Source organism: Pongo pygmaeus, chromosome 16, assembly GCF_028885625.2.
Source record: "Pongo pygmaeus isolate AG05252 chromosome 16, NHGRI_mPonPyg2-v2.0_pri, whole genome shotgun sequence".
In the NCBI taxonomy this organism is placed as follows: domain Eukaryota; kingdom Metazoa; phylum Chordata; class Mammalia; order Primates; family Hominidae; genus Pongo; species Pongo pygmaeus.
The window spans coordinates 80,653,668-80,678,204 of NC_072389.2; the positions used below are offsets into that span (position 1 = coordinate 80,653,668).

The window sequence follows — 24,537 nt, forward strand, 5'->3', positions numbered from 1 at the left end:
GTGTGAGCCACCATGCCTGGCCATAACTGACAGAATTTATAATGCAATCCGACCTCATGATCCGCCCGCCTCAGCCTCCCAAAGTGCTGGGATTACAGGTGTGAGCCACCATGCCTGGCCATAACTGACAGAATTTATAATGCAATCCTAGGCCGGGCACTGTGGTTCACGCCTGTAATCCCAGCACTTTGGGAGGCTGAGGCAGGTGGATCATGAGGTCAGGAGATCGAGACCATCCTGGCTAACATGGTAAAACCCATCTCTACTAAAAATACGAAAAATTAGCTGGGCATGGTGGTGGGTGCCTGTAGTCCCAGCTACTTGGGAGGCTGAGGCAGGAGAATGGCATGAACCTGGGGGGTGCGGAGCTTGCAGTGAGCCGAGATTGCGCCACTGCACTCCAGCCTGGGCCGCAGAGCAAGACTCCGTCTCAAAAAAAAAAAAAAAAATGCACTCCTATACTCATCATCATTTACAATCCAGCCTTTCTACACCAAAAACCAAAAGCAGCGTCTGGGGTATATGGGTTAGCGGCAGAGATCACAGGGAAAGACCCCTAGGGTGATTTGTTCTCAAACTAATCAAGATCTCACCTTCCCATTTGCTTGGGACTATTCCAACCCTAGACCCTAATAAACACTTTAGTCCATCAAATAATAACCCTAAAAGGGTAAAAATAATTGAAGTAAAAGATTTAAGGCAAACCTTAGAAATTGAGACAGGGTGTGAGGATATAAATGCCTGGGTCAAATGGGTCAAATTTTTGGTACAAGCCCTCAACAAGAGTAACTGCTATGCGTGTACTGTGGGACGACCTCAGGTGCAGGTGGGTCCGTTTCCCCTAAAATGGAATACTGATCCTAAAGGAATGTGTTGCATGTTGGCTCTATATCAGGACAAGGATGCACGAGGAAATGAGACTTGTAGGAGTCTGTCATTGCTCTTTCCTGCATTGTGGAGGTCAGATCCCAGAGCAATCCCCTCATTCTTTATAGGGAATATGAACCATTCCTCTTGCCTCTCTAGGCAGGGGGCAGGGTTCAATAAGCCCGTGGGAGAACTCTCAACTTGTGCCCACATCCTAAACATCACTGGTGAGTCAAGCAGTGGCAGTTACTCAGCTCTCCATATACCCAGGCTAATGTCTGGCAGTATTATGGGAAAAGGAACCTCCGTAACCTGTTACAGTCCAACTGGACCGGGACTTGTGCTTTAGTCCAACTGGCCATTCCCTTCACCCTGGCATTCCATAAAATAGATGAAAATACACATGGCCACCAAAACCAGAGATATTTGACAAATTCTTTTAATCTTAATATATAAGTTAACTCAATAGGAGTCCCTAGGGGGGTGCCTAATAAATCTAAGGCCTGAAACCAAATAGTTGCTGGGTTTGAGTCAGCACCTTTCTGGTGGTCAGCCACTAATAAGAATGTGAATTAGATTAACTACATCTATTATAATCAACAGAGATTCATCAGTTATACTGGGGACACTCTCAAAGGAGTGGCTAGCCAGTTAAATGCCACCAGCTGAATGGTCTGAGAAAACAGGCTTGCGCTAAACATGATACTAGCAGAAAAAGGGGGTGTATATGTTATGCTGGGTGGGAAATGTACTTTCATTCCCAGCAATACTGCCCCAGATGGGACCATCGCAAAAGCTTTATAAGGACTAACAACTCTAGCCAATGAACTGGCAAAAAATGCTGGAATTAATGACCCATTTATGAGTTAGCTAGAAGGTTGGTTTGGAAAATGGGAAGGCATGGTAGCTTCAATCCTTCCATCTCTCATAACTGTGCAGGAGTCTTAACAGCAGTGAGATATTGTATTATCCCTTGTGTGAGGGGACTAGCACAGAGATGAATTGAAACAGCTATTAATAAACAAATGCCCATGACTTACCAGCAAAATAACCTGCTACTATTAGAAACCAAATTAAACTCACTCTCCTATAAGGAAGAAAAAAGTAAACAACTTCTAGAGCAATTCAAGGACCAAAAGGGTTTAAATGAAAATGAGATCAAAGGAAGTCAATAGAAAAGAGGGAGGGAATTTGTGAGAAAACATTTTACATGGTCCCTTTTCAAGGCGTGATAAATCTAAGTATTGGCAGCCAGCCTGCAAATGTAGCAAACTGCATGGGCCGTGCACCTAGAAGGTCACAATAAGCAAACAGAATGTAGAGGAGGGGTCAGCCCATAAAAGGGAAGCAAGTTTCATTATTGGGAAATTGAAACTTAAGTGGGAAAGGGGACACGGTATAACCTTATAAGGGGGATAATGAAACTTAGGTGATGTCCGGGAAGATTGTAACTCCATAGTACTCGACCAATGAGGAACTGGGGGAGGCACTTGTGTGCTAGGAGATAAATTACCTGCTGTGACTGTCCTGGGTGTGCCTGCCTGCTAGACACCTGACCTTGCAAGACCACTATTAAAAGTCTCACTTTTGCTGTTCTTCATGCCGCTAAGTCCATTCTTTGGATTTGGACAGGTGAGCGTGTTTCTCACAGTCTCATTCATTCATTTTTCAAACTCTGTTCCAGACACTGTTCTGGACCAAGGCCAGCCCTGCCCTCAAGGCACTTCTAGTTCAGTGAAGTAGGCAGACAAGCCGATAGACCAGCTTGGTGGTGAGGGATACCTCAACAGAGATGAGTAAGCCCAGGTTAGACCAGGGTCCTGAGCCCTGCAGGGCATCCTCCAGCCTGCAGGCCAGGCCTGGGGAATGCAGAGGGGTGGCAGAGGGAGAGCAGAGGAAGTTTTGCCTGGGCTGAATTCTAAGGGAGGTGTAGGCGTTAGCAAAGAGGGTGATGAGGGTGGGAGTGGGATGCAGGGTGTGCAAAGCCCTGGGGGCCAGATAGCACGCCCAACCCAGATTCTTGGTCTGGCTTTAGGGTATCAGTAGGTGGAGGCAGTGATAGCCTTATCTTACGGAGCCCGAAGCTGAGGGGTTCAGTTTGAGGGGGGAAGGGTCCAGATGGGCCACAGCAGGCATGGTGGGGATCTGGGAAGCTTCCCAAAGGGGTGGAGCCTGTATTGGCCCTTGAAAGGGAATGGGGTGGCTGGGGCACTGGATTGTGCCATTTGTGGCTTTACATTTGTCCTGAAGATGCTCCAGGGGTTTTCATTGATGCCTCAAGTGTCAGCCCCTTGAAAATGGGGTTATTTTTCTGATGGGCCAAAGGCTGACACCCCCTCCCCTTCTGCTCAGAAACGGCCTTGGCCAACAGTCTCACATGCCACAGAGAAGCAGCTGAGGTCCACCAGGGTGTGGGGTTTGGGCCTAGAGGGACTTCTCGGGTTATGTCAAGTTTTCTTATTTATCCCTAGAGGTGGTTCCAGGAAAGAGGGACATGAGAAAAAGCAACGCTTTCCTAATCGACTGAGCACGGGAGGCCAGGGACTTGGAACCCTCTCCTCAGCAAGTCTGTGGCAGACCAGACTCACCCAGCCTCCTGAGCGCCCTGGGAGGGGCAGTAGCCAGGCCTGGGGTAGATGGGGGCCAGGAACTGGGTGCCTGTGCAGCTGGGGCTTAGGCCTCTGCTTGCTCAGTCAGAACATGAAGACAGTAATGGTGCCCTTTCCCTGTGGCTCTTACAGAGGGACAAAGATGATGGGGCTCTGAAGCCACCAGAGAGAACAACGATGGCCCAACTCGAGAAGGGAGTATCCCAAGAGCAAGCCACGCCTGAGAGGTGAGCCTGGTCACCACCCCGCTGCTCTGGATCTGCAGCAGAGCAAGCCCTACCCTGCCCTGCTTGTTCGAGGTGGCTGGGACACACACACACCACGCACGCAAGTGCCCTGTAAAGGAGACTCCTGTCCTGAGCACCTCATGCTGGGCCCTTGCACGTGCGACTATATCACATCCGTCATCCCGTGAGGTGGGTACTGTCACCATCTCCATTTTACCAGTGAGTAGACTGAGGTTCCGAGACATGAAGTCACTACAGGTGCACGCTGGTAAGCGGCCGTGCTGCAACGTAGGCCCAGATTTCTTTTTATTTTTTTTATGAGACAGAGTCTCACTCTGTCGCCCAGGCTGGAGTGCAATGGCGTGATCTCAGCTTACTGCAACCTCCGCCTCCTGGGTTCACGCCATTCTCCTGCCTCAGCCTCCCGAGTAGCTGGGACTACAGGCGCCCACCACCACGCCCGGCTAATTCTTTGTATTTTTAGTAGAGACGGGATTTCACCATGTTAGCCAGGATGGTCTTGATCTCCTGACCTCGTGATCCGCCCGCCTCGGCCTTCCAAAGTGCTGGGATTACAGGCGTGAGCTGCCGTGCCCGGCCCCAAAGCACACACTCTTGATTGACGCTGCATCCTCTCGCTCAGCCTGGGGAGGATGGAGTGGTGTGGCAGTCAAGGGCTTTGCATAACCAGATCAACAAGGATGCCTCATTTACAGGTCCACTCAGTCCATCTTTACTGTATGTACATGTGCTCTGTGCTAGGCACTGTGCCCAGTGCTGGGGACACAGTGGGGAAAAGAATCCACATGCTCCCTGCCCTCAGGGGCCTTTCTGAGATAGCTGCCCACAGGTAAGGAAGAGTAGACACCCCAATAAGCACCATGGAGGAAAAGTACGGGGTACTGAGAGGGGATAACCTTGGAGCCTAATTTAGGCAAGGGCAGGGGTTTTCAGGAAAGCCTTCCTGGAGGAGGTGAGTGGAAGTAAGATGAGTGACCAGGAGTTAGCCAGGGGAAGATGAACCAGAGCATTTCAGACCCAGGCTATTACATGTGCAAACGTGGGAAGGGGAAGAGCTGGCTGGGGCACATAAAAGTTTTGAGTGGGGCAGAGTGCAGTGGATGAAGGAGGGCAGATTGGGTAGGGGCCCAATGAGGCAGGGACTGGGTGGGGATCATGGAGAGGCTCTGGGAAGCCAAGGTGGTACTTGGGAATCAAGAACTCCCTCTTTTTCCCATCAGCTAAATGATAACCACACGCTGCATGTAGCCTCCTTAGCTAATAGCTTGGGCTGCATTAATAGTGGTATAGCATGCAGGTCAAAGGAGGTGATTTTTCCTCCTTCTGGCTTAGACTGCATCTGAAGGATTGTGGTCCCTTTGGGGCCCCTGCTGCCCAACATCTGCAGGAGAAGAGCCAGCATGATGAAGGCTTTGCAAAAGCCAGGCTGGATGAGCAGGGAAGAGCAGCCTCAGGGGACAAGAGTCTATCCTAGAACTCTGAGAAATGACCTGGAGGCAAAGTTCAGCCCCAGAGAAGGAAAATGTTCTGGCACCTAGAGCTTATGGAAATGGAGGGAGTGACTGAGGGAGTGAGCCTCCTGCTCTGGGGATGTTTGAGGAGACACTGGAGGACCAGAGGTGTGAAGAGGGCCCCTGCTTAGCTTCATGGGTGGCCTAGAATCAGTCCTTGCCATTGCTCGAGCATCTACTGTGTGCTCCCTCCCTTCCACCTTCGTGCTGGAGACTCACCACACATGTCCCCCAAACACAGGATTTTGGACCTCACAAATGGTGGGGCTGACCCAAGCTAGTCTGGGGCAGACTCAGGTCTTTTTTCTGCTCAGAATGCTTTGGGGGAAACCAGGGATTGGGGATGGTGGTGGTCTCAGGCCCATGGGCTGCCTGCTGCTAGTCACCCTCTGAAGTTATCTCCCAGGGCCTGCCTTTCAGAGTCCTGAGTGTGTTCTGGTGCTCTGGACCCTCCAGCTGTCAGCCATACAGTCCTCACCTATTCGAAACCTGAGAAGTCAACACATCCCTCCTCCACTTCCCCTTCAACTGTGTGCATACTGGGACTTCCCAGTCATCTCTGGGTGTTTCCCAAACAGAAGGCTGCCCTGGCTCTCATACCCCAGACCTCTCACTCTTGGCTGCCTCTGTCTCTGATGTTATGTTAGTCCCCAGGCCCTCACCTTCTTTCTTGGTAATGGCTCCAACCCATGCCCATGGCTCCTTCCCACTGCCATCACCGGGCCTCCAGACCTGGCTTCCCTGGGGGTCCTGCCACCTACCTTCCACTCCCTGCTTGGCCTTTCTACTCTCTGCTGAGTTCTGAGACCAGGGCCAGTTACAGTTTAAAAAAAAATTGAAGTATAACACATATGGTAAAGTGCACACATCTTAAGTGTACAGCGTGATGGATTTTTTTTTTTTTTGAGACAGGGTCTGTCTCTGTCACCCAGGCTAGAGTGTAGTGGTGCAATCACTGCTCGCTGCAACCCAGCCTCGACCTCCTGGGCTCAGGTGATCTTCCCATCTCAGCCTCCTGAGTAGCTAGGATACAAGATTGTGCCACCATGCCCAGTTAATTTTTGTAGAGACGGGGTTTTGTCATGTTACCCAGGCTGGTCTCGAACTTCTGGGCTCAAGAGATCTGCCCACCTCAGCCTCCCAAAGTGCTGGAATTACAGGTGAGAGCCACCACACCTGGCTGGCCTGCGTGATGGATTTTTAGAGGTGCACACACCTGTGAACCACCACCCAGATCAAGCTCGAGAACTTTTTTAGGCCCATTCTCCCAAAAAGCTCCGTCCTCTAGGCTCCCACAGCTTTACTGTGGGATACTTGGCAGATAATTGCCTTACATTCCAACTAGCTGGAGGGCCGGGACCCCTCCTGTTTGCTGTTTTTGTTTCACCCTGCCAACCTAGCATGGTGCAGTACTCGTAGGAAGTGCCCCTGAGGCCCATTAGATGGAGGGGTTTAGAGTTCGCTCAGAGTGTTCCAGAATCTGTGCCCAGTTGTCCCTCAGAAATGTGGGAGAGGTGACAGAGATGGAGGATGAGGTCACCAGAGCGCACAGGATCCCTGAGCACCCAGTGTGCTGGTTCTGCTCAGGTGACCTGCCACCCCAGGGATGATATGCACAGGGCTGGAGGCGGACGTTCTCAGCAGAGGGCTCAGGAGTGTGGAACTCCTTGTATGGATGCCCTGCCCAATGGACACAGGCTGCAGCATAGCTCTGCCCAAACTCCCATCCCAGACCCAGAGACACCTGTCTTGAGTGCCCACCATGGCAGGCTCAGAGATCTGAAGGAATAGGGCCAGGCTGTGCTTAGGGGAGCCTTTGAAGTCAGGTGCCTGGTGCAGAATGCTCTGGGAGAGGTCAGAATGCATAGCTTCTCACCTGGAGGGTAAGACCTTCTTGGCTGGCTTCCCCCTTTCCCTGGAACCTGTCCCTTCCCTCTCCTTGGTGCAGGGCCCAGCGAGGGAGATGATACCACCAAAGGAACAGAGTCTTAGCCTAGACTTGAGCAGCAAGATGGGGATGGCAGGTGGCTGGAGGTGGGTGGGAAAGCAGGGCAGCATGGGTGTATGGAGCATAAAGTCCAACAGCTGTCTTGGAGAGCTAGGTCTCCAGGCTGCCAGAAGACTAGAAGATGCTTCCTTTGCTCTAAGGCACAACCCTCCAGATCTTTGAGGAGGAGAGAAAGAGCCCTTTTCTGGGGTCCAGATCCCAGTTGTCACTGGGAGGGTTTCCCTTGGGTGGACTCTTGAGTCCTGGAGACCATATTGTTCCTGTCTCCTCTTTGACTGTAGTAAATAGGGGTCTCACACCAGGCTTGGGGCTGCTAGGTAAATCTTTGTTTTTACGTCACATCTGCTATTTCAGTGATCAATGCAGGCCTTGGATCCCAGACACCAACATATGTCTTCTTAACCACTTGCTTAAGGCAGCATGGTGGCAAAGTCTTATTATCAGAGATGGTCTGTCCCTCCATGATTGGTAGAGGCATGGCCTTGAGCATATGAGGCCAAAGAGGGAGGGAAAAAGAAGGAAGAGAAATGAACATCAATGGTCAATGCAGGTGGTAAGTACCTTAGATCAACTGAAGTACCTTAGATCAACTTCTGGAAAGGGAAGGCTGACAAGTTAACATTTCTGGAGTGTCTATTCTTTGACAAGTGCTTGCTTGCTCTTGTGTGATCCACAGGATGTCTTACTATCTTCATTTTACTGAGAAGGAAATTGATGCTCAGGGGAGTTATCCAATCAGAATAAAAAAGCAGGCAGATATGGAGCTGGATTTTGAGCCAGGTGTATCCAACTCCAAGGCTGGCTCTTTCTCCTCCATGGAATGTACTCTCTAGGGGCCATAAGCATGCTTTCTTGGCGAGATGTCCTGTCCCACACCAAGGAGCCCCTCTCCAGAGACTTTTTTTGAGATGGGGGTCTGGCTATGTTGCCCAGGCTGGTCTTGAACTCCTGGCCTCAAGTGATCCTCCCACCTTAGCCTCCTGAGTAGCTGTGATTACAAGCATGAACCATCATGCTCAGCTTCTCTAAAGATTTGAGGGAAGCTCCAAATATGTAAGAGAGAGGCCAAAACAGCAGAACAAATGGAACTCAGAGGAAACAAAGATGATGCAAAGAGCAGAAGAAAATGTTGAAGAAACTGCAGTTGATCATCTGAGAGAGACTGGAAGATATATGGCATCCACAAAACAGGAACTGGATGCTATGGAAGGGGGAGCACTCAGAGAACAAGAATTTAAAATGTGAGAGAGTGGTAGAAAGATAAAATCAAGGAAACCTTTCAGAAAGTTACGCAGAAAGACTCAGAGATGAACAACAGGATACAAAAAATAAGAAAATTAGATCAATCTGAGATTCAACATCTGACTGATTCAACTTCCTGAAAAAGAGGACAGAGATAATAGGGGATAAAGAGTTAAAAACACAATAAACATTTTCGGAAATGACAGAAGTGCTTAATTGAGAGTCTACTGAGTGCCTAGCAAAATGAATGTATATAAAACAAAGCAAAATCTGTCACCAAGGCTCATCATTGTGAAATCTTAGAACACTAGGATTAAAGAGAAGATTTTAGGGAGAGGACATCTGGAATGCTGGCAGGAGGAGCTCTGCAGACAAAACAACCATAACTGATGAAAAATAATTTTAAAAACAACCATTCACATTCTCTGGAATTTTTCTTAAGGCCATATGGCAAATAAACATTTATTGGCCAGATGCAGTGGCTCATACCTGTAATCTCAGCAATTTGGGAGGCCAAAGTGGGAGGATCACTTGAGGCCAGGAGTTTAAGACCAACCTGGGCAACAAAGTGAGACCCCATCTCAAAAAAAAAAAATTAGCCAGACATGGTGGCACATACCTGTGGTCCCAGCTACACGGGAGGCTGAGGCAGGAGGATTGCTTGAGCCCAGGAGGTCGAGGCTGGAGTAAGCCATATTCGTGCCACTACACTCCAGCCTGGGCAACAGAGCAAAGGGGCTTGAATTTAATTTGATCAGACTGTGGAGAAATTTATGCCCAAGTGATTATAAAACAATAGAGGAACCAGTCAGCAGTTAGTAGAGACTAACAGTTGTGTGATACTAATATACAGGTTAACAGAAAGCTCAAGAGCAGACACAAAGAAAGCCATCTTAAAGCCATTGTCATTCCAGGGTGACAGTACACACGCACAAGGCTGTGGCTTCTTAGGCATGACGTCAGAAACTGCACACAGCCGGGAAATAAACTTCCCTAAAATAGTCCAGCCAGCCCACTAAATAAATAAGCAAACAACAAAAACAAGAAGCTGTGTGCATGTGGCAGAGGGGTAGTGGTTAGTATCCAGAGTTGCTACAATTTATTATCTGAAACATTAATATATTTTATTTTATTTTTTTTTGAGACAAAGTCTCACTCTGTTGCCCAGGCTGGGGTGCAGTAGTATGATCTCAGCTCACTGCAGCTCCCACCTCCTGGATTCAAGCAATTCTCCTGCCTCAGCCTCCCAAGTAGCTGGAATTACAGGTGGTGCCACCACGCCCAGCTAATTTTTGTATTTTGAGTAGAGATAGGGTTTCACCATGTTGGCCAGGCTGGTCTTGAATTCCTGACCTCAGGTGATCTGCCCACCTTGACCTTCCAAAGTGCTGGGATTACAGGTGCAAGCCACCATGCCTGGCGAATGTTAATATATTTTATACTATAAATATATATTATTTTAGCATAATATATAACTATGTATATACTATATATAAGTATATTATAAATTATAATTTTTAACAAAAAATTATGGGACATGCATAGAAACAGTAACATGTGACCCATACACAAGAAAAAAGCAGGCAACAGAGCTGCCTTTGAGAGGGTCCAAATGTCAGACTTAGCAGGCAAAGGCTTCCAAGCGGCCATTAAACAACTAAAGGAAACCACACTTAAAGAGGTAAAGGAGGCCAGGTGTGGTGGCTCACACCTGTAATCCCTGCACTTTGGGAGGCCGAGGTGGGCAGATCGCAAGGTCAAGAGATTGAGACCATCCTGGCCAACATGGTGAAACCCTACCTCTACTAAAATACAAAGGTTAGCTGGGCATGGTGGTGTGTGCCTGTAGTCCCAGCTATTTGGGAGGCTGAGACAGGAGAATTGCTTGAACCCAGGAGGCAGAGGTTGCAGTGAGTCAAGATCGCACCACTGCACTCCAGCCTGGCGACAGAGCAAGACTGTCTCAAAAAAAAAAAAGAAGTAAAGGAAGGAGGGGCATGGTGGCTCATGTCTGTAATCCCAACACTTTGGGAGGCTGAGCTGAGAGGATTGCCTGGGGCCAGGAGTCAAGACCAGCCTGGGCAACATAGAGAGGCCCCATCTCTACAAAAAATTTTAAAATTGGCCGGGCACAGTGGCTTATGCCTGTAATCCCAGCACTTTGGGAGGCCGAGGTGGGTGGATCACGAGGTCAGGAGATTGGGACCATCCTGGCTAACATGGTGAAACCCCATCTCTACTAAAAAATACAAAAAATTAGCTGGGCGTGGTGGCGGGCACCTGTAGTCCCAGCTACTCGGGAGGCTGAGGCAGGAGAATGGCATGAACCTGGGAGGCGGGGCTTGCAGTGAGCCGAGATCACACCACTGCACTCTAGCCTGGGCAACAGAGCAAGACTCTGTCTCAAAAAAAAAAAAATTTAAAATTATCCAGATGTGGTGGCACATGCCTGTAGTCTCAGCTACTTGGGAGGCTGAGGCAAGAGGAGTGCTTGAGCCCAGGACTTTGAAGCTGCTATGAGCCATGATCTCACCTTTGCACTCTACCCTGGGTGACAGAGTAAGACACTGTCTGGAAAAAAAAAAAAGCTAGGCTTGGTGGCTCACTCCTGTAATCCTAGCACTTTGGTAGGCTGAGGCGGGCAGAGGGCTTGAGGCCAGGAGTTCAAGACCAGCTTGCCTAACATGGCAAAAACCTATCTCTACTAAAAATATAAAAATCATGCGTGCACACAGTGGTTCATGCCTGTAATCCCAGCACTTTGGGATACCAAGGCAGGCAGATCATTTAAGGTCAGAAGTTCGAGACCAGCCTGGCAAACATGGTGAAACCCCATTTCTACTAAAATAAAAAATTAGCCAGGCATGGTGGTGCATGCCTGTAATCTTAGCTACTTGAGAGGCTGAGACACAACAATCACTGGAACCTGGGAGATGGAGGCTGCAGTGAGCTGAGATCATACCACTGCACTCCAACCTGAGTGACAGAGTGAGACTCTGTCTAAAAAAAAAAACAAAATAAAGAAGTAAAGTATAATGACAGTGTCTCATCAAATAGAGCATATCAACAAAGAAATAGAAATTGTATAAGAAAAATAAAATAGAAATTCCAAAGTTGAAAATTACAATAACTGAAATGAAAAATCCAGTAGAGGAGTTCAGTAATCAATTTGAACTGGCAAAAGCAAGACTCAGTGAACTTAAAGATAGATTGATAGAGAATATGCAACCTGAAGAACGAGGAGAAAAAGGAATGAAGAAAAATGAACAAAGCCTTAGAGAAATGTGGGCTATCATGAAATACACCAAAATATATATAATAGGAGTACCAGAAAGAGGAGAAAAAGAAAGGAAGACAACATATATTTGAAGATGCAATGGCTGAAAATTTCTCAAAAATGATGAAAACCACTCAGCTGCACATCTAAGAATCTTAAGGAACTCCAAGTAATAGAGAGCCACACTCAGATACACTCTATTAAAACTCTGGAAAGCTAAGGACAAAGAGAATACACTGAAAACAAGAGAAAAATGATTTGTCATGTCCAAGGGAATCCCAATATCAATAACAGCCGCCTTCTCATCAGAAAAAATGGAGGGAAGAAGGCAGTGGGATTACACATTCAAACTGCTGAAAATAACCTGTCAACCAACAGTCTTTTCCAGCAAAACTAGTGTTATGGGATATTTGGGGTTTCGATTTTATGGCCAGAAACCTGTGGCTGGTGGCACCTTTGCTCAAGTTCTTGTCCTGTGTCCAGGAAGAATGAGGAATGCAGACAAGTGAAGGGTGAACAAGTCAAAGAGGAGCCTTATTAAGTGTCAGAACAGCTCAGAGGAGACGCACAGTGGGTAGCTCCTCTCTGTAGGCAGGTCATCCTGTTGAGTGTTCAACTCTCAGCAGAGAGGAGGCCCTGGAGAGGGTGGTTCCCCTCTGCAGGCAGGTCACTCTGATGTCTGCTTCTCTCAGCAGAGAGGAGGCCCTGGAGAGGGTAGCTCGTCTCTGCAGCTGGTCATTCCATTGTCTATTCAGTTCTGGCTGAGCCTGGGGCTTTTATGGGCCTCAGAGGGGAGGAAGTGTGCAATGATTGGTCCATGGGCAGCCATGGTGGCCTGGAAAAGGCACCAGTTCTTACTCCAGCTGTGGGATTGGCAGCCTGGTCCCCAGCCTTCAGGCCTTCCCTGACCTGAAGGTGGGGCCCCACTGGGGACCTGTTTTCTTCTGCCCAGGAATTGGTCCACTTCCTGCTGCTGTTCATGGTGTCGGGGCTTGGTCCCAACATTGCTCCAAGATTGGAGTGGGTGCCAACAGCAGGGAGAAGCCAGGCAGCGGGAGCAGGCACTTCTGAGCCTGCAAAGCAAGCGGTGCCTTTCTAGTCCCTCAAGAATGCAGGGATGCCTGAGTCTTCAGTCTGGTTTGGATGGCTGCAGCCACGCCCAGGAAGGCAGGGCTCCTGCCTGCTCTGTGGAGCAAGAGGTGAGGACCATGCCTCCCTGCTGCAGCTGGTGTCTTGGCAGTGGCCACTCTAGATGGGTCGCTGTTGCCATTACTAGATTCCAAAAAGAAAAATGAAATATAGACATTTCCAGATAAGCAAAAGTAAACATAATTGGTTGCTACCAGACCTACCTTGCAAGATATAATAAAGGAAGTTCTTCAGAATTTAAGTAAGTGACCCCCAACAGTACTCAAAAACCATATGAAAAAACAGAGTGCTGGTAATTAAGTATAAAAGACAGTATAAATACATATTTCTTCTTTCTGTTAACTAATTGTAAAAAGCAATTGTATAAAACAATGTCTATTATTATTGGGTTTATAGCATATAGAAATGTAATATAGTCAATAACAGCAGCACATAGTAGGTGTTCAAAAGCTGAGGCCTGCCATGTTGTTGTTGTCATTATTGACTGGCCTGTTTAGGGGCACAAAAGTGGATTATAGGAACTCCAGAAAGGGATGCTTGATTTCAATACTCAGAAGAATTTTAAAGGAATATTAAAATGCATATAGAAGCATTTTGAAAATATTGACTATTTACTTCTGTATCCAGAAACATGCAGACTAATTGAATAGAGAAATCCCTTCCTAAAAATGCTGAATAAAACATCAAATATGTCTGTGTGAAAGCACAGATGAACGGATGTTAAACAGGGAACCAGTCAGAAGCCAGAATAACAAGAGCATGACCCCATCAGTGTGAGCCTGCACCGGGGCCTGTGCTTCCTGAGGCCCTGGATTGTAAATGGCCAGTGTGCCAGGCACCTCCTGGGCACCACTTCAGTCTGTTTGGCCCCAGTTCTGATTCTGGCCACTGCTGAGGTGATGAGTGTTCTGTGGGCCTCATGCAGGTGCTGCCTCACCTTGGGCACATGGGGCCCACCCGTCCCTTCCTGTCTGAGTCACACAGGGCAGATGCTCTTGGGAATCCCCTGGACCATTATGCATGCGCAGACCCCAAGTTCAGGGGACTTCATGTCTGTGAGGCCACTCTTGACCAATGAGTGACACAAGCAAATACTCAATGTGTCTTTTTTGTATCTCTCATTTCATAAGACTCTTTGGAAGATCCTATGGAATCAAGCACCTGAGGTCCCCTTGATAATGCGACCTTGTCCTGGGCTTCCCTCTTTATTTGTTTCTCTCTCCAGCCCTCACTCCTACTCCCTGGGATTACGTCCCAAATTAATTACACAAAAACCTTTGTCTGAGGCTCTGCTTTTAGGGGACCCAAAACTAATCAGGAAAGAGGAGAAAAGGCCTGAAGTCTGGTCCTGGGAGGTAGGACCCTTCCTCTCCTCCAAATTTGGGACTTCTCAGAAGTCAATACCCTAGGGGAGAAACAGGGAAAAAAACTCACCTACAGAAGACTTTGCTGTATCCACTTAGTTGTGGCTGGAGAAGCAATACAGGGTAAAAAGGAAGTCTGAAAGCCAACATTCATGCAGAGAAAAGCCCAAAATTATATTCCCTGTATGACCAGAAAAACCCTAAGCCAAAAAAATGTTTAAAGTGGTTCTGAGTTGGAAGTACTTTTAGGTTCCTGGCAAAAGCAAACAAAAAGCCTTTCTGGAATAATATATTTTAAACACAGATTCAAAGAATTCCCACAAAGAATTACAAGAAACATGACCTCATAATTAACAATTAATAAGTTCATATGGTAACAAACCACAAGGAGTATGAGTCAGCAGAAACAATAAATAAATAGCAGGGTGAGACCCACAAATACTGCATAAGATAGAATGATGAGACACAGAATAGAAAATAAGTATTTTAATGTATTTAATGAAGTGAAAAAAGATACTGAAAATATAATGAGAAAGAAATGAATAATATTAGGCATATTTATTTATTTATTTATTTATTTATTTTTATTTATTTATTTTTTTGAGATGCAGTCTTGCTCTGTCACCCAGGCTGGAGTGCAGTGGTGCAATCTCAGCTCACTGCAAGCTCCGCCTCCTGAGTTCAGGCCATTCTCCTGCCTCAGCCTCTCGAGTAGCTGGGACTACAGCTACATGCCACCATGCCTGGCTATGTTTTTGTATTTTTAGTAGAGATGGGGTTTCACTGTGTTAGCCAGGATGGTCTCGATCACCTGACCTAGTGATCCGTCTGCCTCGGCCTCCCAAAGTGCTGGGATTACAGGTGTGAGCCACCGTGCCCAGCCTAATTAGGCATATTTAAAGATGAACCAGATAAAACTTCTACAAATGAAACTGCAATAATTAAAATAAAAAGACTCTAAAGACAAGTGAAAAAGCTGAATAGACAAAGGTGAAGACAGAATAGTAAATTGAGAAGTAGAGCTTAAGAAATTACCAAGAATTCAACAAAGAAAGGTAATAAGGTGAAATACGAAAAAGAAGTTAAGAGACATGGGAGAAATTCAACATTTATTCATGATAAAACCTCTCAGCAAACTAAGAATTAAAAGGCACTTCCTCAACTCAGTGAAAGACATCCACAAAAAACCTATACCTACTGCCGTATTTTATAGTGAAAGACTGAAGTCGGCTGGGCACGGTGGCTCACGCCTGTAATCCCAGCACTTTGGGAGGCTGAGGCGGGTGGATCACCTGAGGTCAGGAGTTTGAGACCAGCCTGGCCAACGTGGTGAAACCCTGTCTCTATTAAAAATACAAAATTAGCTGGGTGTGGTGGCGCATGCCTATAATCCCAGCTACTCGGGAGGCTGAAGCAGAGGTTGCAGTGAGCAGAGGCCGCACCATTGCACTCCAGCCCGGGTGACAAGAGTGAAACTCTGTCTCAAAAAACAACAACAATAACAACAAAAAATAACACTGAAGTCTTTTACTCTAAGTTCAGGAACAAGCAATGATGTTCACCCTTACCACTCCCATTCTGCATTCAACTGGAGGTCCTAACCAGGGCTAGAAGTCAAGAAAAATAAAATAAAATAAATAAAAGGCTTACAGATTGGAAAGGAAGAAATAAACCTGTCTCTGTTAGTAGAATACACAATTGTTTATGTAGAAAATCACAAAGAATCTACAAAAAAGCAACTAAAACTAATAAGTAAATTTATCAAGGTTACAAGATACAAGATCAACAGAGAAGAATCACTATGTTTCTATATATTAGGAATGCCCAATTAAAATGAGGATTTTAAAAACGGTGCCATTTTAAATAGCATAAAAAACAAGGAATACTTGGCATAAATCTAACAAAACATGCAAGATTGACATGCTGAAAACAACAAAACGTTGATAAGAGACACTAAAGACGACCTAAATAGAGGTAATGGGTTGGAAAAAATATATACATTTTTTCTTTTTTGCTTTTTTACACTATCCACCTCGAGACAGAGAAATCCATATTTTAAAATCCCAACTCTCCCCAACTTGATCAGTAGATTTAATGTAATCCCAATCAACAGCCCAGCAGGATTTTCATAAAAATCAATATGTTGATTCTAAAATATTTACAGTAATACAAAGAAACTTGAATATCCACAAAAAATTTTGAGAAAAAGAACAAATTAGGAAGACTCACACTGCTAGATTGTAAGAATGTACTTTAAAACCAGGAATACTAACAAGCAAGTTTAGCAGGATCACAGTATGCAAGATCAATATACATAATCAAAAAACTCTCCACAAAGAAAAGCCAAAGCACAGATGACTTCACTGGTGAATTTTATGACCCAGTTGAAGAATAATTAATAACAATTCCTTATAAACTGTTTCAAAACTTAGAAAACGAGAGAACACTTTCCAAATCATTCTACGAAGCCAATAATTCCCCGATACCCAAAACAAAGACATCACAAGAAAAAACAGACAGACAAAAATGAAGAAAACTACAGACCAATATCTTTTGTCAGTATAGATGTAAAAATCTTCAAAACAAATAGTATCAAACTGAATACAGCAACATATGAAAAAGAGTGTACAACATGGCCAATTGGGACTTTTCCCAAGAAGGCAAGGTTGGCTGAAGATATGAAAATCAATCAATGTTACATACCATATTAATAGAATAAAGGATTGAAGCTTTAAATCAGGTCAGTGATGCAGAAAAAGCATTTGAAAAAAATCCAATACCTTATATGATAAAAATTCTCAGAAAGCTAGAAATAGAAAGGAAGTTCTTTGAACTGATAAAGATCATCTACGAAAAGTCCTGCACTAATATAGTACCTAATGGTGAAAGACTGAAACTGTCTGACCCCTAAGATCAGCAGGAAAGGATTTTTCCTCTTACTACACCTGTTCAAACATTGTACTGGAAATAATAGCCACGCAAATTAGGTCCTCCCTCCCTGCCCCAAAATGAAAGAAATAAATGGCATCACTGTTGAAAAAGACGTAAAATTACTTCTATTCTCAGATAATATGATTGTTCTATGGAAATAATTATTAAATCTTATGGAAGCCACAAAAACCTATTAGAGATAATAAATTTAGCAAGCTTGCAGAAATTAAGAAAATAATTCCATTTACAATAGCATAAAAAAGGATAAATTGGTCGGGTGCAGTGGCTCATGCCTGTAATCCCAGCTACTTGGGAGGCTGACACAGGAGAATCACTTGAACCAGGGAGTTGGAGGTTGCAGTGGGCCGAGATCGTGCCACTGCACTCCAGCCTGAGAAAAGAGTGAGACTTCGCCTCAAAAAAAAAAAAAAAAAAAAGAGATGGAGGCCATCCTGGCCAACATGGTGAAACCCCACCTCTGCTAAAAATACAAAAATTAGCTGGGCGTGGTGGTGCATGCCTGTAGTCCCAGCTACTCGGGAGGCTGAGGCAGGAGAATCACTTGAATCCGGGAGGTGGAAGTTGCAGTGAGCCGAGATTGTGGCACTGCACTCCAGCCTGGAAACAGAGTTAGAGTCCGTCTCAAAGACAAAACAAAACAAAACAAAACAAAACAAAACAAAAAACCCACACAAGATTCATATGCTGCAAACTACAAAACATTGAAAGAAATTAAAGAAGGCTTATATAAATAGAATAATATTCCATATTCATGGATTGGAAGACAATATTGTTAAGATGGCAATACCCCCTAAATTTGTCTACACTTACAATGTAGTAGTATACTTTCAAAATCCCAGCTTCTTTTTGCAGAAATTGAAAAACTGATTCTGAAATTTGTATAAAAATGCAGCAGACCCAGAATTGCTAAAACAATCTTGAAAAAGAAGAACAATATTGAAGGACTTACACTTCTCGATTTCAGAACTTCCTGCAATGCTGCAGCAATCAGCATTGTGTAGTACTGGCATAAGGACAGACGTATAGATTAATGAAATAGAATTGAGAGTCCAGAAGTAAACACATACGTTTATATTCCATTGATTTTTTAACAAGGGTGCCAAGATAATTTAACGGAGAAAAATATCTTGTCATCAAATCACTGATGTTGGGACAACTGGATATCTACATGCAAAAGAATGAAGTTGATTCCTTCCTTAGACCGTATACAAAAATTAAGTCCGATCTGCAAATGGCTCAGATACCTAAAAATGATAGCTGTAACTCTAAGACTCTTAGAGGAAAACATAATCATAAAATTTCATGACCTTAGGTTAGGCAAAGCCTTCTTACATGCAACAGAAAAAGCACAAGCCACAAAAGATGAAATAGATAAATTGTACTTCATCAAAATGGAAATCTTTTGGCTTCAAAGGACACTATCAAGAAAGTGAAAAGACAACACAGAGAATGAGGTAAATTATTTGCAAATTATGTATATGATCAGGGGCTAGTATCCAGAATATAAAATAGCAACTACAACTTAAAAAGACAAATACCTCAAAAATTGGGCAAAGGATTTAAACAGATATTTTTCCAAAGAAGATATACCAACGGACAACACCACATGAAAAGATTGTAAATATTATTATCCATCAGGGAAATGCAAGTCAAACCCACAAGGAGATGCCACATCACACATACTAGGACGGCTATAATAAAACAGATGGACAATAACAAGTGTTGACAAGGATGTGGAGAAATTGGAACTCTCATACATTGCTGTGGGAATGTGAAATGGTGCCACTGCTTTGGACAAGTCTGGCAACTCCTCAAAAAGCTAAATATAGTGTTACCATATGACCTAGCAATTTCATTCTTAGGTATATACCCCCCAAAATGGAAACATATTTACACAACAATTTGTACACAAATATTCATAGCAGTGTTACTCATAATAGCAAAAAAGCAGAAACAAGCCAATGTTCATCAGTTGATGAATGGCTAAATAAAATGTGATATATCCATACAATGGAATATTATTTGCCCATTAAAATGAATGAAGTACTGATAATGCTACAACTTGTATAAACCTTGAAAACATCATGCTAAGTGAAAGATGCCAGCTACAAAAGGCCACATATTTTATAATTCCACTTATATGAAATGCCAAGAATAGGCAAATCTCTAGAGACTGAAAGTAGATTAGTGGCTGCTAGGGTATGAAGATAGGAGACAGTGAAGACTGACTACTAATAGATACAGGTTTCTTTTGGTGTAATAAAAATATTCTGGAATCAGATAGTGGGGATGGTTACACAACTTTGTGACTATAGTAAAAAATACATAATTGTACATTTTTTTTTTTTTTGAGACGGAGTTTCACTCTGTCACCCGGGCTGGGGTGCAGTGGCACCATCTTGGCTCACTGCAACCTCCAGTTGCAGCAATTCTTCTGGGTTCCTGGGTTCCAGCAATTCTTCTGCCTCAGTCTCCCGAGTAGCTGGGACTACAGGCGCGAGCAGCCACGCCTGGCTAATTTTTGTATTTTTAGTAGAGACGGGGTGTCACCATATTGGTCAGGCTGGTCTTGAACTCCTAGACTTTGTGATCTGCCTGCCTCAGCCTCCCAAAGTGCTGGGATTACAGGTGTGAGCCATTGCGCCAGGCCCATAATTGTACATTTTAAAAAGGTGAATTTTATGGTATGTGATTTATTACTCCTATCTTTTTTTTTTTTTTGAGACGGAGTCTCGCTCTGTCGCCCAGGCTGGAGTGCAGTGGCATGATCTCAGCTCACTGCAAGCTCCACCTCCCAGGTTCATGCCATTCTCCTGCCTCAGCCTCCCAAGTAGCTGGGACTACAGGCATCTGCCACTATGCCTGGCTAATGTTTTGTATTTTTTAATAGAGATGGGGTTTCACCGTGTTAGCCAGGATAGTCTCCATCTCCTGATCTTGTGATCTGCCTGCCTCAGCCTCCCAAAGTGCTGGGATTACAGGCGTGAGCCACCGCACCCGGCCTATATACTCCTATCATTTAACAGTGAACACTCAAAAAGCAAATTTGTCCATAATAGCTCATAAAGAATAAATTTAACAAAAAATAGCATAACGTCTATATACTGTTGACTGTCTTCTGTACACTGAAAACTACAAAGCACTGCTGAGAGAAAATTTAAAAATTTCCAATAAATGGAGAGATATAGGCTGGACACAGTGGCCCATGACTGTAATCTCAGTACTTTGGGAGGCTGAGGTGGGAGTAACAAGGCTCCTCAAGGCTTGAGGAATTCAATGATTCAAGGCTGCAGTGAGCTATGACCACACCACTGCACTCCAGCCTGACCTACAGAACAAGACACCATCTCAAAAAAAAAAAAAAAAAGTTAAATAAAATAAGAGATATACAGTGTTCATGGATTTGAAGACTCAATATTGTTAAGATGGTATATCTGCAGATTTGATGCAATCGCTCTCAAAATCCCAGCAAGCTTTTTTTTTTTGGGTTGAATTGACAAACTGATCCTAAACTTTACATGAAAATGTAATGAACCTAGAGTAACCAAAACAATTTTGAATAAGAAAGGTAAGGTTTTAGGACATGTACTACCTGATACAAAACTTTCTATAAAGCCACAATAATTAAGACAATGTGGTATGAGTAAGCATACACATGTAGATTAATGAAACACAATATACATTTCAGTAATAGACTCTTTTTTTTTTGTGACAGAGTTTCGCTCTTGTTGCCCAGGCTGGAGTACAATGGACCAATCTCAGCTCACTGCAACCTCTGCCTCCCGGGTTCAAGTGATTCTCCTGCCTCAGCCTCCCAAGTAGCTGGGATTACAGGCATATGCCACCATGCCTGGCTAATATTGTATTTTTTTTAGTAGAGATGGGGTTTCTCCGTGTTGGTCAGGCTGGTCTCAAACTCCCGACCTCAGGTGATCCACCCACCTCGGCCTCCCAAAGTGCTGGGATTACAGGTGTGAGCCACTGTGCCCAGCTAGTAATAGACTCTTGAATTAATTTTTAGCAAAGTTTCCAAGCCAATTCAATAGGGTAGAAGAAAATTAACAAATAGTACATCTCATCCATGTACCAAAATAAATAAACAAGAAAAAACAAAAAATTCCCCACAAGTATGGACTATTACTTTCTCACTATACCTCAAAAATAAGTTAAAATAGATCACAGATCTAAAGTTAATAACCAAAACATCTAGAAAAAAATAGAAGAAAATTGTTGTGATCAAATATTTCTTAGCTGGACAGCAAAAATATGATCCATAAAAGACAAAATTCATAAAGGACAAAAATCATATACTGGACTTCATACAAATTTTAAAGAACTTTTGCTCTTCAGAAGACACAAGTAAGAAAATGAAAATACAAGCCATAAGCTAGGATAAAATATCTGCAAATCATATCTCTGCTAAGGGACTTGCATTAAGAACAGATAAAGAGCTCTTACAACTCAGCAATTAGACAAACAACCCAATTTTAAAATGGGCTAAACGTTAAATAGCTATTTCACCAGAGAAAATACAAAAAAATTAGCTGGGTATGGTGGTGCATGCCTGTAGTGCTAGGTACTCGGGAGGCTCAGGCACGAGAATTGCTTGAACCTGGGCAGCAGAGGTTGCAGTGAGCCGAGCTCGCACCACTGCACTCCAGACTGGGAGACAGAGCAAGACTCTGTTTCAGAAAAATAAATAAATAAATAAATAAAATGTGGTATATCCTTATAATGTAATACTATTCAGCAATTAAAAAGAACTATTAATGGCCGGGCGTGGTGGCTCATGCCTGTAATCCCAGCACTTTGGGAGGCCGAGGCAGGCGGATCACGAGGTCAGGAGATCGAGACCATCCTGGCTAACATGGTGAAACCCCACCTCCACTAAAAATATAAAAAATTAGCCGGGCGTGGTAGTGGGCGCCTGTAGTCCCAGCTAGTCGAGAGGCTGGGCAGGAGAATGGCGTGAACCCGGGAGGCGGAGCTTGTAGTCAGCGGAGATCGCACCACTGCACTCCAGCCTGGGCGACAGAGTTTTGAGACTCTGTCTCAAAACAAACAAACAAACCAAAAACTATTCGTGAATGGTATAACACCAAAGAATCTCAAAAATATTATTTAAAAAAACCACCTGACACAGCCAGTCGTGGTGGCTCACGCCTGTAATCCCAGCACTTTGGGAGGCCGAGGTGGGAGGATCATGAGGTCAGGAATTTGAGACCAGCCTGGCCAACACGGTGAAACCCCATCTCTACTAAAAATACAAAAAATTAGCTGGGCGTGGTGCCGGGCACTTGTAATCCCAGCTACTCAGGAGGCTGAGGCAGGAGAATCGCTTGAACCCAGGAAGCGTAGGTTGCAGTGAGCTGAGATCGTGCCACTGCACTCCAGCCTGGGCAACACAGTGAGACTCAGTCTCAAAAAAACAAAAACAAAACACCTGACACAAAATACTACATATTGTATGATTTTATTTATTCCAAGTTCAAATAATCCGAGTCCATAAAGACATAAAGCAGATCAGTTGTTGCCTGGGCCTTGGGTAGGAGTAGGCATTGACAGCAAATGGGCAGAAGGGAAGTTTTTGGGATGGTGAAATTTTCTTTTTTTTTTCTTTTTTTTGAGGCAGAATCTCACTCTGTCACCCAGGCTGGAGTGCAGTGGCATGACCTCGGCGCACTGCAACCTCTGCCTCCCAGGTTCAAGCGATTCTCCCGCCTCAGCCTCCTGAGTAGCTGGGACTACAGGTGCAAGCCACTATGCTAATTTTTTGTATTTCAGTAGAGACGGGGTTTTGCTGTGTTGCCCAGGCTGGTCGCAAACTCCTGAGCTCAGGCAATCTGCCTGCCTCGGCCTCCCAAAGTGCTGGGATTACAGGTGTGAGCCACCACACCCAGCCGGGATGGTGAAACTTTCTAAAACTGTATTGTGATAATTCCACATGGGGGAATTTTATGGTATATAAGTTATAACTCAAAACATCTGTTTTAAATTGTTTTCTCAATCATAAGACCAAAAACCAACTAGTTTTTAAAATACAAATATTTTAACACTAAAGAAGATTATAGATAGCAATAAGCACATTTAAAATGTTCCGTGTCATTAGTCATTAGGAAAATAAAAAAAAAAAACCACAATGTGATACCATTACACAACTATTGGAAAGACTAAAAGAAGAATTCAGAAGATGGAAAGCATCTAGAATTCTTCTATGTTACTGGGTGAGATTAATGAATGGTGTGGCCATTTTACTGGGTGGAATTGTACAATGGTACATCCTCTTTGGAAGAAAATCTAGAAGTTTCTTGTAAAGTAAAACACATACTTACTATATGAGTCAGCAGTCTGACTCCTAGGTATTTACCTATGAGAAAAGAAAATGTATAACTACACAAAAAACCCTGTATTTTCATGTGCATACCAGAGTTGAGGAAACAGAGTTAAGCATTTGGGGAGGTGGCTAGAATTTTCAAGGCAGAGTACTGGAGAAGAGAAAGCTTTATAGAGAAAGAGGGTTCCAGTCATCTGCAATCTTCAGCTGAGTGCTGATCAGTGTGGGGACACTACCACGGCCGGGGAAAGAGCCACTGGAAAGGACAGGCGGAGTCATCACCAGAACATACAGAACTGGGAATACTTCATGTTCTCGACAGCAAAGTAGAAAGACCTCCTAGGAAACCAGGTGTCAGACAGAGGACTGAGAAAAGAGAGTATTGCCAAATGAGCCCTAGACTAAAGGCTACTCTGGGCCCATGTTAAAAAACTTAAAGGCAAGCCTCAAAAAGGTCAAATTGTTTCCAAGTAACTTAGCTGCATCCGAGACCAAAGCTGAAAATTAAAAGGAAAAATCCCAGAATACAACGATTTAAAATTACAGCATCTGGCATCCAATTGAAAATGACCAGGTATATGAAAAGGTGGGAAAATATGACTCATAATGATAATAAAAATAAATCAATAGAGACAGACTGAGAAATGACATAAATGATAGGCAGAATTAGTAGACAAGGACATTAAAACAGAAATTACAGACTTTGTATGTTCAAGGTAGACAAATCCTGAGCATAAGAGACATGAAGTCTATTTCTAAAAGTCCAAATTCAAAACTACTGGATAATGAATTTGCAATATGTGAGATTAAAAATACACTGCATGGGCTGGTCGCGGTGGCTCACACGTGTAATTCCAGCACTTTGGGAGGCCGAGGCGGGCAGATCACCTGAAGTCAGGAGTTCAAGACCAGCCTGACCAACATAGAGAAACCCTGTCTCTACTTAAAAAAATACAAAATTAGCCGGGCATGGTGG

At 44.3% G+C, this 24,537-nt stretch overlaps 1 protein-coding gene across 2 annotated transcripts in view; it reads left to right on the top strand.

Moving 5' to 3' along the window:
* Positions 1-24,537, top strand: part of PPCDC (phosphopantothenoylcysteine decarboxylase) — a 108,837-nt gene that overhangs the window by 44,594 nt on the left and 39,706 nt on the right. Inside the window, exon 6 of one of the 2 annotated variants that reach the window (XR_008494037.2) lies at positions 3,609-3,892. Coding sequence is in view for 1 of the 2 variants with exons in the window: in XM_063652773.1 (XP_063508843.1) it covers positions 3,609-3,622 (14 nt within the window). In the remaining variant the exon portion in view is untranslated. Of the gene's footprint in view, positions 1-3,608; positions 9,621-24,537 lie in introns of those variants that run through there. The other variant, XM_063652773.1, reaches the window with a different exon arrangement.